The sequence below is a fragment of the Lissotriton helveticus genome, chromosome 7 (genome assembly GCF_964261635.1).
Source record: "Lissotriton helveticus chromosome 7, aLisHel1.1, whole genome shotgun sequence".
Lineage (NCBI taxonomy): Eukaryota > Metazoa > Chordata > Amphibia > Caudata > Salamandridae > Lissotriton > Lissotriton helveticus.
Window position 1 is genome coordinate 1463897870 of NC_136068.1, and position 15701 is coordinate 1463913570.

The following is a 15701-nucleotide window of genomic DNA, read 5'->3' on the forward strand; positions in this document are numbered from 1 at the left end:
GGCAGAGAGTGGATTAGACTGATGATCATCGTAGGATAGAGTGGAGTCTATGTTTAGGTCTTGCCTGATATGGTTCCAGGATTGGGAATAGTCAGGTGTGATCGATTGGTCTGATTGAGCAGAGTAAGTGGCCTTTGGAGTGTGGGTGATAGTTCTTTGATTCTGGCAGAACTTCATGGGGATTAGGGAAGGAAGGAGATGTGGGGGGTGTAGTTGGGGTTGGTGCTAGGTGATTAGGGAGAGGCAAGTTCTACTAGGCGAAGAGAGAGTGTGAGGGTGTGTTCTGTGGGGGAGGAAACAAGGGATTGTGCAGATATCATGGTGGCACAGAGCATGTGGAATTGGCAGTCAACGATGGAGAGGTTCTATTCTGTGGCTTGGATTAGGATGTTTCCATTTCCATATATGGATATGGACAGTTCTCCACTTAACTTCTGTTGTGGAGATATAGTGAGTTTGGATCTGTATGAGATGGGGATTGTGTTGGTTATATGTCGGTGGTGTAGAAAAATTACTTTCCATTTGGCAAGTTCCTTGGTGTAGAATATAAAGTCTGTAGTAAGGCCTCTGTTTGGTGGACTGTAATAAATGTCAGTTATTCGTGTTTCTGGGTATTCTTTGAGGAGTTTATTTTTTAAGTTTTTTATTGCATGTTTGGAGAGATTACGAGGAAATAGTATGCATTAAGAGTTGGGACTAGGGGTGGGCGGAAGTCACGTAAGGGACTTTCGCGGAGAGGCACGGAGATTGAACCAATCTCCGTGCCTCTCTGCAAATTTCCGTTACGTGACACCCGCGCCTCCCACCTGCAATATTAAACATTAAAGCCTAAAGTAATATTTAACTAACACTTACCTTGTCGAGGGTCATCTTCCTGGTCTATCGCGCTTTCTTCTTGAAACTGCGCATGCGCGGGAGGCTGCGCATGTGCATTCCTTACCAGGAATGCGCATGCCTCTGAGCATGCGCAGTTTCAAGAAGAAGGCGCGATAGACCAGGAAGATGACCTGCGATAAGGTAAGTGTTATTTAAATATTACTTTAGGCTTTAATTTTTGTTTAATATTGCGGGCGGGAGGTGGGTGGGAGGCGGGCGGCCAACTTCTGTTCCGCCCTCGAGTGTGCGGAGATTTGCCCCGTTTCTCCGCCTTCTTTGCGGAAGGCGGAAGGGGCAAATCTCCGCCCATTCCGTGGGCGGAATGGAAATGTCCGCCCACCCATAGTTTGGACCATATTTGTGCATGAAGGTGCTCTGTGGGACTGTATTTGCGTGCTAGGGGTGTGTGTTTTTGGACAGAGTGGGGAGAGTTAGTTGGGAGGGGAAAAAGTATTGATTTTATGTGTGCTAAAGGGTTTGTTGCAGGTATAATTAGGTAGAGAAGGGAACCTACTGCTATTTTATGTGGTAGGGCTGTTTTTATTCACTTTTAGTTTCAACTGCTCTAATAGAATGAGGATATAGCAGATATCAGGGCTAAAGGGTGCCGTGAGTAATATAATCTGGGCTGTTCTAGCATCGAGCACCATGATTGACTGCTTGCAGGCTGTTTAAATTGACTGCTGGTATCCAGTAGCTGAGGAAATTTCCCCCAGTTTCACATGGGCAACTGAACATGTAACCATGTACTGCAAGCTGCCAGAGGCTGTTCCTTCCACCAAACTTTCATATCAAGCATGATGGTATGCTGTTTGTTATAATCATAGACTAGACACTACATTTGTATATCCACAGCATTTAGCATCCAAACGTTTAGATTTGTGGGAACCGGTTATACTATTCATTGATACTAGTGCTAGGTGCCTTCCCCTTTCTACACCTCTGCAGCAAGAAGTAGCTAAACCTCCATGACTTCCTCTATGTTATTATATAGCTCTATTTATATTTCTTATATGTTCTAATGTTTTATGAAATTTTAACTTTTTTCTTTTTCCATCTTACTGTGATATATGATATAGATGTTTTCATTGTTTAGTTAATATTAGATTGCTTTTTTTTATTCCTTGCATACTTTCCAATCCAACTGATACATTATGTATAATCTAATTATTTTTATTGTTCTTATATTTTGTACGCTATTGCATTCTTTTATCCTAATAAATATCTTTTTGAACTGAAGAAGCCACTTTGCTCCACGAATTTCAAGCCGCACCTTTATTGGATGGTGGAATTTCTGCTATTCAAGTTTTGAACTAGACATGTACTGTATAGGGTGGTGTTACATACTCAGGGCCTTATTTATGAGGCCTTGTGACACTTTTGCGCTGCTGTTGCATCACTTTTTGTGACGCACCGGCGGCGTAAAAACTGTGCCATGTTGCACCCTATTTACCAAGTGAAGCAACTGCTTAGATGCGTCACTTTGTAAAGCCCTGTGCTTCATAATACCTGCGTCAGATATAATGTGTGCAGGGTGGGCGTTCCCACTTGAAAAGCCTCCTAGAAGTGGCGCACTGAAATCTATCAATTTCACTGCACCTTCTAGGATGCCACTGTGCCAAAATCTTACGCCTACCTCACAGGAGGCGTAAGACTGACGCAGGTCCTTTCACATGGGGCTTGCCCCATGTGAAAGGCTTCATTGCTGGAGCTGCCTCACGTTTTTGACACACTCTATCAATGCGTCATTACTGCGCTTACAGATACGTCAGAAATACTGACTTATCTGTTCCTCCTTGCGACAGAATACATCATTCAGTAAATATGATATATCCATCATGTCGCAAGGAGGGCGCAGTAAAAACTGTTGCATCGCTGTTTTCACGCAGCAATGCAACAGTTTTCATAAATAGGGCCCTCAGGGCCTCATTTACGAGAAGTGGTGCATCGCTGCGTGAAAGCAGCGATGCGCCACTTCTCAGTGCACCCTCTGTGCCATACCAATGATGCGTCATATTTACAATATGACGCATCATGTCGCAAGGAAGGACAGATACGTCAGTATAACTGACGTATCTGTCAGTGCAAAAAGTGGCGCATTGCTGGAGTTGTGTCGGAAGCCTGACGCAACTTCAGCAATGTTCCTTTCACATGGGGCAAGCTCCATGTGAAAGGGCCTGCATCACCCTTACGCCTGCCATGAGGCAGGCGTAAGGTTTTGACGCATTGGCGTCCTAGAAGTGGCGCAGCGAAATCTCATTGATTTTATTGCGCCACTCCTACAACCCTTTTTTGCGGGGGTACGCCCACCCTGCATACATTATAGCTGGCGCAGGTATAATGTAGCGCAGGGGTTTATGAAGTTACGCATATAACTAGATGCGTCACTTCATAAATATGGCGCAACATGGCGCATGTTTTACGCCACTGGCGCGTCAAAAAAAGTAATGCACTGGTGGCACAAAAGTGCTGCTGGGGCTCATAAATGAGCCCCTTATGACCCACAGTCTAGTATTCTACACACACCCACACATGCGCACACACACACACGCACACACGCCCACACACACACTCTCTACAGCAAAATGGACACCTCCCTTTGTAAAGTGCAGACGCATGCACAGCATGCTTTCTCTTCTTACATCATCAAGCAAATGGTCTCAATTACCATGTCAAACCTTTCATTAATAACATGCTTTGAATTCCTCACTTGCTATTATACTGGTGAATCATGAAGAACAATTGGAAGGTCAACACCTAATCACTGAAGCCAGAGATATGCACAAGTTCATGGGGGTTAAATGTGCACATACTTACAGCATCTTATCTGCTTTTTCATCAAAACCCTCCCACAACGCCTCTTGAAATATCGAAAATTCTTCAGACCATCAGTTTCATACCCAGGATCAGATGAAAGATTGCCTGTCATCCCCAGTCGAATCCGTGCCCCTGCCCAACACAAACGCTTAAGCACAGCGGATTTACTCTTCTAGCCACCATCGAACTACTGGCCATATTGTCACGAAAGGGTGATACATTATTGCCGCTTTTATCGGCAGGAAACTGCCGCTAAAGCGGCGATAATGGGCTTGATAATATGCCCTTGTGAATTCCCATAGCAGCCCAGGTTAACACCAGAACCTGGGCTGCTATGGGAATTCACAAGGACATATTATCAAGCCCATTATCGCCCCTTTAGCAGCAGTTTCCTGCCGATAAAAGCGGTGATAATGTATCGCCCTTCTTGGTAATCTGGCCTTCAATTCCTTATTATTCGTCCACATTGCTCTGATTTACAACTGACTTGTGCATTTTACCTCGCCTCAATGGAAGGCCTACTCCACACGTCCCTCCTGCTGTCTGCAACTCTGGCACCTTAGGGTTGCACACACTGTTGTAATGTCCCTGCTGCTAAAGCTCTTTAACTCTCATGTCTCTCGTAAACATAGGTTAACCCTTCCTGCATACACGGTTTTTCAATCCATCATCAGTACCTGTAGCATCCAACGAACTAACTGTAATGCTGCCATCCAGGTACCCAACAACTTCTGAATAAGCAGCATCTGGGTCTCTGTCGCCAACAAACTCTGCCTCGGCAAATTGTCCAACCACCATCCTGTCACCTCTTACCCTCTTTTGCAGCTGTAAGCTCACTGAAGACTGAGGAATAGTTAACACCGGCTTCCAAACAAAAATCATCTAAATTGCCTATGGAACCATGCTCAGCCGCACGCATTAAACAATTCTTTCTGTGAGTGGGAATTTTACAAACATGATAGAGTTGATTATATCTTCAGGGATGCTGCTGTGTGATCAAACTTTGGAGTATTGCACGGAGAAGGGGCAATACTTTGTGTCGATAATGCTGTGCAGCGACCTTGTGGGGTTTCTTCTGTCATGACAATGTGCCATGTCTCCTGTGGTTTTGAATGAAGTGTGGAGGTCCTGGTTCATATAAATAATATGAATGTACCTTTTAGGACAACCCTAAACCTAACCACTGAACGTAACAATGTATTTTATCTTTGTAATTGCATTTACCGAAATTTGGAGCATATCAGCAAGGGCCTTATCTCCACTTTTTTGGCTTTAAATGCCAGAAAAGCGGAGATTATGTTTTCGCCCTATCACCAAGAGGGTGATAACATGCATAATCACATGTTAGCACCCTTTTTCCCTACACCTCCCTTTGCATCTCTAATGAGATGCAAAGTGGGCGTTTCTTCCCAAAATAACTGGAGAAATGTCACTAACCAATATTTCTCCAATTATCAATGGGCCCACTAACAAGCATAGCGATAAGAAAAGTAGCCCTAACCACGGTTATCGCGACTTTCCTTATGCCTGCTTTTAGTTTGACTTAGCCATGATATCCAATGGAAGGTGGATATCATGGTTAAGCATGCCCTTCCCTATCAGCAACGTAGCGCCAAACGTTGTGCGATTATCGCAGGAATCCGAGCGTTAATTGCACATTTGGTAGCTAACTCGGTTGTGTTTTATCGCTTTTGAGATAAGTGTTGCTGATAACACACTATCTCAGCGATAAAAACAAGTGATAGCCAGAGATAATTATCCTAGTGCTAAGTGCACTCTGCGATAATTATCACCTGGCCTTGCTGATATGCCCCTCAAGTTTTTCTAAGTCTAAGTAACCACACAAAGTCTTGATGAATCATGTTACACCAATCAGGCTTGCAGATAAATGCTTGTCTGAAAAGAAATGTTATTGAGTTTCATCTCGAATGGTTGATGGCTGGACTGAGCCATACAGCAGAAGTCCAAGCTATTGCATGGCATTTGTCCCAAAGCCAAGACAGTCTGTTATATAAGGTTTCTCCCATTTTTACATTCAGTGGGGCAGATCTGGAAGGCTTAGCTAAAGGACAAATCCCAGGCACGTTACCAAAACAAATTGTACGTGCGAACACCATCAATTTCACTCTTTGCCCTTTTGTTAGCCAATGGAGTTCTTTCGAGGGTCGGGATCAGTCACGGCCCGTGCCAAAAGTGGCAAGTAGCTGGCTGGGGTTGGGGTTGTGGTTTGGGAAAAAAAATAAAAATTAAATGTACCTGATTGCCGCGACCTCTGCCGTACATCTGCTCCATCGTGCTCTTCCTGCTTCTAGGACAGGCTTCCAGACTGCACTGCGGTCATCCTGACGATTCAGGAAAGCAGCGTCAGGATTGGCCTGAGAGCTATGACTTTGCTCTCCCAGGCAGACTGGGAGTCCGTGCCTGCTTCTCCAGCCCCAGCAATGCAGCTCGGGCTGGAGAAAACTTCACTGCGCATGAGATGATTGGCCCGCCTAAAACAGCCGGCCAAACACCTTATGCGCTACTACTCCCCCATTAGTGTAATCCCCCTGGACTTGTCAGAGTCCTGAGGGCAGGTCCAGGAGGATTATAATAAAACGTGTTAGAAACCCGTTTTATTACTGTTCTATTTGTGGGTGGTGGCAGGGGGGCGCCGCTCTTACATCCTAATGGAGGGGCCGCTCCCCCACCTCCCGCCACCTATAATACCTATAATGGTATGCACATCTATTCGGTTTCAGCGTATCCTCGTTTCCTTTTTTCTCAGCATCTGCAGCTTTAGGGTCTGGGATTTCAAGATTATGCTAAAATATATATAGCCTTGCAAGAATCAGACATCTTTCTCCCATTTTCTGGCGGCCAGTGATAATAGTGGTAGAATCCACCTTGACATGTTCACCCTTGAAGGATAGTTCACACGTGAGCACAATGCCCACAATACGCAGAGAACAGCCGACAAGTATGTCTTCCCCCTTAAGATGGCCCAGACACATCCTGAGCCAGCTAGAATAACCAGGTACTGTGTAAAGGGCGAACGACCATCGCAACGCATGCGTTATAGCGCATGCGTTTACGTTGCTTGGCGTCACAATGCATGTGACGTTACGACGCGTGCATTCACTACGCACGCCATTACATCGCAGGCACCATTACATCGTGGGCGCTTTTGCAACACGGGTGCCGGGACACGGAAGGCGGGAGACAACGCTGGAACACCGACGAGAGACAGGTAAGGACGATGCTGTACTTGTAGTGTTTTGGGGTTTAGGGTAGTTGATGGGGAGTGTAGTAGAGGGGACTGTTTTAGGCTTTAGGGGTTAGGATTAATAGTAGTATATGGTAGTGTTTTAGGGTTTAGGGCTTAGGGTTAAGAGATGTATATGGTTGGGTTTTAGGCTTTAGGGTTAGGGCTTAGGGTTGAGTCCTATATGGTAGTGTTTTAGGCTTTAGGGTTTAGGGCTTAGGGTTAAGAGTCGTATATGGTAGTGTTTTAGGCTTTAGGGTTAGGGCTTAGGGTTGAGTCGTATATGGTAGTGTTTCAGGCTTTAGGGTTTAGGGCTTAGGGTTAAGAGTTGGATATGGTAGTGTTTTAGGCTTTAGGGTTAGGGCTTAGGGTTAAGAGTCGGATATGGTAGTGTTTTAGGCTTTAGGGTTAGGACTTAGGGTTAAGAGTAGTGTATGGTACTGTGTTTGGCTTTACTGTTTACGCCTTAGGGTTGAGGGTTGTGTCAGGGGGGGTCGTACTGTGTTTGGTACGTTGCTATATTAGTTCATTGTGTTGGAGCGTTTTATAGACTTTAATGTTTTGTGTCAGGGCATCGTAGAGTGTTTTGGGTGGCCGTTAGGGAGAATTTTGCGGTGTAATAGAATGTGCGGTATTTGTGTGCGTTGTGAAGGTCTTTTGCATGCATGTGGAGGCGGAGTGGGAGTTAATGGTTTGCGTAGTAAATGCATGCGATGCAACGATGCATGCGATGTAAAAAATGCGATGTAATGGTATGCGTTGTTGTCGTATCCGTTGCATCGTCATACATCCGCAAAGGGCGAAACGCATGTACATCCGTGTAAAGCTGCTGTCTCCATCATAAACAGGGAATATGAACATGTATGTACTACACACAATGTTAATATTATGTCAATAAACTAGGAGTGAAGAATATTGCACCAACATCTTTTCCTTTGAAGAGCTCTCTCAGACATGTTGGACACTTTTTGCAGGCCCTATAAAACGTACCATTCTCATTAAAGTGTCAAACGCCTTTGAAAGAGATGGCGAATCTAGTTAAAGGGCCCATCCATTGACTGATGTCTCAGTATATCTCGAAACCTAAGTTGACGTCATGGAACAAAGCAACATTTTATAATGCCTATTGCTGGTGGTTTCTAGGGATACAGGAAAGTGTCAGGAGATAAGAGAATTGTTTTTCTGTAGCCTGGATGGCCCCTTTACGAAACAGTGAGAGGGTTAAATCAATAAGAAAATGACGGGCTTTGCAAAGATAATAGAAGGCATTTTCTGCAAAGGGAAAACAGAAATTGCTTCCACCTCTTAGCCGAGTTTTTTAGTAGCTATGAAAACTGCTGTGCGCTGACTCACACCACGTTATGACAACAGCCTGGAGTTTCGTGACCCATTTACAGCAACACTCCTACTTAGTCTTAGAATGGGTGTTTCGGCACTGACCCAGCAAGTGTGTGTTTCACAACATGCCTCAGTAATGCAGCAGTTTCTCGCTTTCTAGTTGTGCTGGATGTTTTGTAATCTTCAGCTGTGGCAGTGACGCACTTTGATCACTATGGGTGTGCCAGACACATAAAGCAGCAGGCGCGCAACACCCATTGGGATCAAAGGGATTCAGCGCCCCCCCCCCCCCCCCCCCCCCCCCTCGTCGTGAGTGGCAGCCAGGGATCAGACGGCTCCCGGGCATGTAGGCTTTGTTGTTGTTTTACCCCTTCCAAGAGCCCCTGCCGCTCCACTCAGCCTATTGCTTAAAGTTTCAGCCCCACCCCCGAAGTTTTTTCTTAGCCCTCCACCCCGAAATGTCGCTCTAGTTGCGCCTCTGTAAAGCAGTGCAAACGTCACCGCTGGAACGAGAGGTGCAGGAGGTGCTGCAGCGCCCCCAGATACCCTTGACCAGTTCTGGTGGAATATAAGCAACAGAGGCCCATGAAGTGATTCGTCTGGTAACATTTGATGTGTTTTCAAACACAGACTTTGAAATATCAGGCGCTTTCTTCCGTGAACCTGCTAGAAATCACAATATGCTTTTTGTTAGCATCCTCCTTATATTCTGAGTGATATATTGAGGGGCAGATTCATGCAGGCCTTGCGCCGCCGGTGCGTCACTTTATTTGACGCAACGGCGGCGCAAACAATGCGCCCTATTTACAACGTGACGCATCTAGGAGATGCGTCACGTTGTAAAGCCCTGCGCCTTAAGGAGGCGTTCCGGCGCAGGGGGAGGGGGCGTTCCTGCGCAGGAACACCTCCTAAAAGTGGCTGAGTGAAATCTATGAGATTTCACTCAGTCACTTTCAGGACAATGCTGCGTCAAAACCCTGCGCCTGCTTGAAGCAGGCGTAGGTCTTGACGCAGCATTGTAGAGATGGGGCACCCCCGAGCCTTGCTGGAGCTGCGTCCCGCTTGCGACGCAGCTCCAGCAATGTGCCACCTTTACGTCACAGATGCGTCACGCATCTGTGCCGTTTTTTCCCCATGGTGTGCCGCATTATAAATGCAAACACAACAGTGATGGACAGAATGTGGATCAATGTCACACATTCACCCCAGTCCAAAGATCTGGGCCCAAATCCATCGTTTTTCCACTCCACACCACCCTGGGTTAGACAATGGCGATATGCAAATCAGCGCTGACCCTGTGCCCCATGGGAACAGTCCAGTCCGAACTACAAAAGCCATGTCCTTCCCAGAACGGAATCAAGCATCCGAGGACCGGCCCGGTTTCGAGGTAACACCTCTCATCAGCCCGGCTAGCTTGACTCCAGTGGTGTGGAGTGCCTGGGACTCACGTCTGAGCATCCCCAGTACACTTAGAGCGGTAATTGCAAACACAACAGTGATGGACAGAATGTGGATCAATGTCACACATTCACCCCAGTCCAAAGATCTGGGCCCAAATCCATCGTTTTTCCACTCCACACCACCCTGGGTTAGACAATGGCGATATGCAAATCAGCGCTGACCCTGTGCCCCATGGGAACAGTCCAGTCCGAACTACAAAAGCCATGTCCTTCCCAGAACGGAATCAAGCATCCGAGGACCGGCCCGGTTTCGAGGTAACACCTCTCACCAGCCCGGCTAGCTTGACTCCAGTGGTGTGGAGTGCCAGGCACTCCACACCACTGGAGTCAAGCTGACATTGATCCACATTCTGTCCATCACTGTTGTGTTTGCAATTACCGCTCTAAGTGTACTGGGGATGCTCAGACGTGAGTCCCAGGCACTCCACACCACTGGAGTCAAGCTAGCCGGGCTGATGAGAGGTGTTACCAAGAAACCGGGCCGGTCCTCGGATGCTTGATTCCGTTCTGGGAAGGACATGGCTTTTGTAGTTCGGACTGGATTGTTCCCATGGGGCACAGGGTCAGCGCTGATTTGCATATCGCCATTGTCTAACCCAGGGTGGTGTGGAGTGGAAAAACGATGGATTTGGGCCCAGATCTTTGGACTGGGGTGAATGTGTGACATTGATCCACATTCTGTCCATCACTGTTGTGTTTGCAATTACCGCTCTAAGTGTACTGGGGATGCTCAGACGTGAGTCCCAGGCACTCCACACCACTGGAGTCAAGCTAGCCGGGCTGATGAGAGGTGTTACCTCGAAACCGGGCCGGTCCTCGGATGCTTGATTCCGTTCTGGGAAGGACATGGCTTTTGTAGTTCGGACTGGACTGTTCCCATGGGGCACAGGGTCAGCGCTGATTTGCATATCGCCATTGTCTAACCCAGGGTGGTGTGGAGTGGAAAAACGATGGATTTGGGCCCAGATCTTTGGACTGGGGTGAATGTGTGACATTGATCCACATTCTGTCCATCACTGTTGTGTTTGCAATTACCGCTCTAAGTGTACTGGGGATGCTCAGACGTGAGTCCCAGGCACTCCACACCACTGGAGTCAAGCTAGCCGGGCTGATGAGAGGTGTTACCTCGAAACCGGGCCGGTCCTCGGATGCTTGATTCCGTTCTGGGAAGGACATAGCTTTTGTAGTTCGGACTGGACTGTTCCCATGGGGCACAGGGTCAGCGCTGATTTGCATATCGCCATTGTCTAACCCAGGGTGGTGTGGAGTGGAAAAACGATGGATTTGGGCCCAGATCTTTGGACTGGGGTGAATGTGTGACATTGATCCACATTCTGTCCATCACTGTTGTGTTTGCAATTACCGCTCTAAGTGTACTGGGGATGCTCAGACGTGAGTCCCAGGCACTCCACACCACTGGAGTCAAGCTAGCCGGGCTGATGAGAGGTGTTACCTCGAAACCGGGCCGGTCCTCGGATGCTTGATTCCGTTCTGGGAAGGACATGGCTTTTGTAGTTCGGACTGGACTGTTCCCATGGGGCACAGGGTCAGCGCTGATTTGCATATCGCCATTGTCTAACCCAGGGTGGTGTGGAGTGGAAAAACGATGGATTTGGGCCCAGATCTTTGGACTGGGGTGAATGTGTGACATTGATCCACATTCTGTCCATCACTGTTGTGTTTGCATTATAAATGCGGCGCACCATGGGTGGCGGAGCAGCGGCGCAGGATGACTGGCGCATCCCCAGGGATGCGCCAGTCATCATAAATCTGACCCTTAGTGTTCAGACTTTGGCACAGTATTCCTCTTTTGGTTTTTTATTTACAATTTTGAAGGTCACCACTTCTTCTAGGCCAATACTTATTTTATGGTTCAGTGTTTCTATTGGAACTATGGGAGATTTGGTCCTGCAAAGTGGGTTTTTCTTTTTTTTGGGCGGGGGGAGGCATGCCTCCCGGCAATAACAACATGAGGAAAAAGTTTAGGGCCTCATTTATGAAGGCCTTGCGCCACTGGTACGTCACTTTTTCCCATTTTAAAAGTGACGCACCGGCGGCGCAAGGCCTTCATAATTTATTAGATGAAAGTTTTAGCATAATGTTAAAATGTGTGAGGAATATCTGCTATATTTATGTGATTTGGAAACCAGTCAATGCGTTTTATGTATATTTTTGATTATAAAGTATACTTCCCAGAGGAATCGGGTGAAAACGTGATAATATTTAAGTGGAGGCATGTTAGCCATGTAACCAGCATCTGTTTAAATAGATAATACCTAATAAAGCACTTTTATTCTTGGCATGACTAGTCACCTGCTTTTACCTCCAAAATATGAATCCAGTCCTATGCCACTGATTGCAGAGTGCATTGCAAGTAACAGGAGAAACTATTTTCGAACCCATCACCCCAATAGTGAAGAAACTACGCTGTCTCCCCCTTTCAGGTCAATTCATCACCAACAACCGCTGCCTCGCCAGAACAGGCCTTCAGAAACCAAACCACAGCATACCTAGTAAAGAAACTAGCCATCTTTGGAAAACATTGTCGCACAAGAAGCCCAGACATTGCCAGATGGGAAACAAGTAAGAATAAAAGAAATATAAGACCTGAAGGCAGGCTTTCTCTTTTTATTCACTCAGGATCTGCTAAAACAACCCATATTACTATCTGAATTGCTTTAACCCTCCTGCTATGTCTGTTCAGTTCAATGTTACTTTTTTTACCAGCTATGTTTACTCTGTATACGAATCCCCACACATATACAAACATTGTTACAAAAGGTGACCATTCTAAAGAGGACAGTGATTGAATGGTCACAGACAGTGACGTACTCCAGCACCCTGTAAATTGAATTTATTTAAGAAGAGGCTTCCTTTACGAAGAAGCTATGTATTGATTAGTATTGACACAAATCGTTCTTCTAATTCAAATTTGAATTCAGCAACAAAGAGCACAAACATATAATAAATTTATATAAACATCTGTCCTTCCATATGTTTGTGCCTTCATTTCCTTTTCCTCTTATGTGTACCAGCTCATTCGGTGTTTGATTGTATCTGTCATAAAGTGCCCTTTCTGTATGGCCACACCACCACATTTTGCTTAAACGCTGATGGTTATGAATCTGAAATTGCACTGTGGCCTGCTGCCCAGCCCGAGTGCAAGTGCTCTCTCCCTAAACTGATACAGGTGAATTGGCAAGCCCAATATGTTTACTTTATATGTTTACTTACCTGTTAAACTCCGTAATCCATACATTACTAACCCCCACCCTGCCCCTCCCCTCCCAACGTCACCGCCCTGCAGGAACGACTACTACCGACCGCGGCTGCTCGTTTAAAATCATTTGAAGTAGGGCAGCACCGCAAGTCATTTAGCTGCGCTGCCCTACGCCAATTCGAAATGGCAGGAATGTACCGTATTTACGAGGTAGTGTATTTTCTGTCCTTTCAGCAAGCGCACAATTACCAGCTGAGCGCCAATGCAGGCACCCTTGAACCATGGTGCAAGGGTGTCTGCATTGTTGGAAGTATTGTTTTTGTGCAGAAAGGGACACCTTCATGCACAAAAACAATCCATGGAGGCGTTTCTCTCTTTCTATGTGCGCTGCAGAATTTAGCACACATGGAAAGTGGAAATTCTGCAGCTTACACAGAAAGACGAAAAAAAGAGGAGAAATAAAGATATTTCTCATTGTTATGCCTGCCCTGGGAGGCTTACGGTTTTGATGCATTCCTATGTTTACAGATCCGTGTAAATCTGGGAATGCGTCTAAAGGGTGTTGCATATGAACACCCACTGCAATGTCCATGGAATGCCTCCATGATGCAGTGTAAGGCAACAGAGCCACTTCTGCTGTGGTACCTCACACTGTATTTATGAGGCCATGAAAAGCCATACAAAGTGGCTCTGCCTTTCCTCATAGGAGATCGCGCTAAACTATGTACCGCCTGCGCACAGCCTACATAGGACAGCCTTGAATCTCATATGTGCCACAGCACGAGGCTCTACGTTCTGCGCACATCCAGATTTAGCGCAAACCCTACCGATTTTGCCATAGGCAGGTACTCTTATGAATCTGTGCTATGCTCTGCCCGTCTCACAACAAAGCGCTTCAATTTTTCACGCAGCGCTCCCTTGCCAGAAATGCAGGAAATCTGAGTACACAAGGGTCTTACCTTGTAAAGTTGGCACATTCCAATAAGGCTGCTGCTGCTTTCGCGGTACATCTTCTAGCACGGAGTAGACGTTGCTGTCTTGGTAGTTTAAGTCCTGGTAAATGGAGGGAGCCGACATCTTTCAACTCTTGGGCAGCAATGCAGGGAAAGAGGATCCTTCAAAAGCAACGCACCAACTGCCTCTTTGCCCGACTCCAAAGCGAAGCACGGCTTAAGTTCAAATGCTCTCGCGTTAGAAATTCAGGTTAAATCTCCGTGTCTCATGACGGTACTAGGCGCTTCTCAACGGACCTGCCAAAAACTGGCACAGAGAAGCGAAACCAACAGCCCAAACCTCGGTTAAATAGCAGGGTGTGTGCTTGCTGGACAATGACACAACCGGGCTAACGAGAGGGATGCAGGAAATCACCGGATAACGAGATGCAGCGCGGTAAGCATGTCGAAATTCGGAACCAGGGCCTCTTGCAACAGCATGTTTTCCCTCTCGCCCGGAAGCACCAGCTGTGGAGCCAGAATTACCTGTCAGGGTTGCTCCGGTCTAAACCCGAGGACAGAAGCTCACAAGATGGAGAGATTCGCAAAGTAAATAATGTTTTTGGGAGTCCGGAGTAGAATGTTTTGAGTACCAATTGGAAAATAAAGGAGGGGCGGTGACGTGCGCTTAAATATGTAAACGCGATGAACAATGTATTGCATGTTATGTTTCGTCTTCTTTAATACAATACATATTTTCAAAGGACGAATACAAAGGCACAGAGCAGAAAGCATACAGACATTCCTGCACAGCAAGGCTGAAGACACATAAAAAGACAATACACAAATGACAACATTGAAAGAAGCACAAACAAGATATTCGCACATTTGCTGGCCAGGTTGATGGATGGGTTGTTGGATGGATCTATGGATGTTGGGATGGGCGGTTTGAGGTAGGGTTCATACAAGGAGGTTTGAATGATAAATAGGTCGTTCTCCGTGTAAAAGAATGAATGTCTGGATTTCGGTGAATGGAATGATTGGTGAATGCATGTGTGTGGGTCGATAGACTGCATCGATGGGTGGAATCAAATGATGCATAGATGTGATTAGATGCATGTTTGAGATGGGGTTGGTGAATATATAATTGTGGGTTGCTGTTGGACAACCTAATAATTGGGTTCTCAGGGGAATTAATGATTTAACACAAGTAACGGCCACCCATCTATGCTTTACCAGTCCCGGGGTCTATTCTCAAATCTCCGCTGCTCTCCTCAATATGTGCAACAAGAGTTAAAACTCGTGATCCAAAACTCGTTAGGTGGTAGACCTGTAAAAAATACACATGATAAAAACAGGGTCACAAAGTGGCTCATATAACATGGTTAAAAGACATACATGAAAACAGCAAAAGGACGACTTTTTAAATTGATACAGACTTAACCAATGACCTCATACACTATTGTATGTCTGTTGAAAGATGGGCGCTACTGTTATCATTTCAACCCAAATGGACCGAAAGTTCCTCGTCAATGTTGTGCCCAAAAGGCTGTATTGTCTGGTATTCTATTATTAATCTGGACTCTAAACGTCTTAATTCTAGGACCCTGTTGCCACCTCTCTCTCTCAAAGGGATGGTGTCTAGGACACAGAATGATAGGAGACCAGTGTTTTGTTGGTGTGCTGCTTTGAAATGTCTGGCTATCGGGTATTGTTTGTCATCTTTTGTAATCGCCCTTAGGTGTTCTAAAACCCTCTTTTTTGCCGGGTGGATAGTACTGCCGATATAAAACGTGTCACAGGGACATATCAGA

General features: G+C 46.1%; 1 protein-coding gene across 2 annotated transcripts in view; it reads right to left on the minus strand.

The window, feature by feature from the left end:
• LOC144770369 (CD209 antigen-like protein C) overlaps nt 1–14305 on the minus strand; it is a 92625-nt gene extending 78320 nt beyond the window's left edge. For both annotated transcript variants that reach the window (XM_078654837.1, XM_078654836.1), the window contains exon 1: nt 13915–14305. In XM_078654837.1, coding sequence (XP_078510963.1) covers nt 13915–14032 — 118 coding nt within the window. In that variant the 5' untranslated portion in view covers nt 14033–14305. The remainder of the gene's footprint in view (nt 1–13914) is intronic.
• Nucleotides 14306–15701: the final 1396 nt, after the last annotated feature.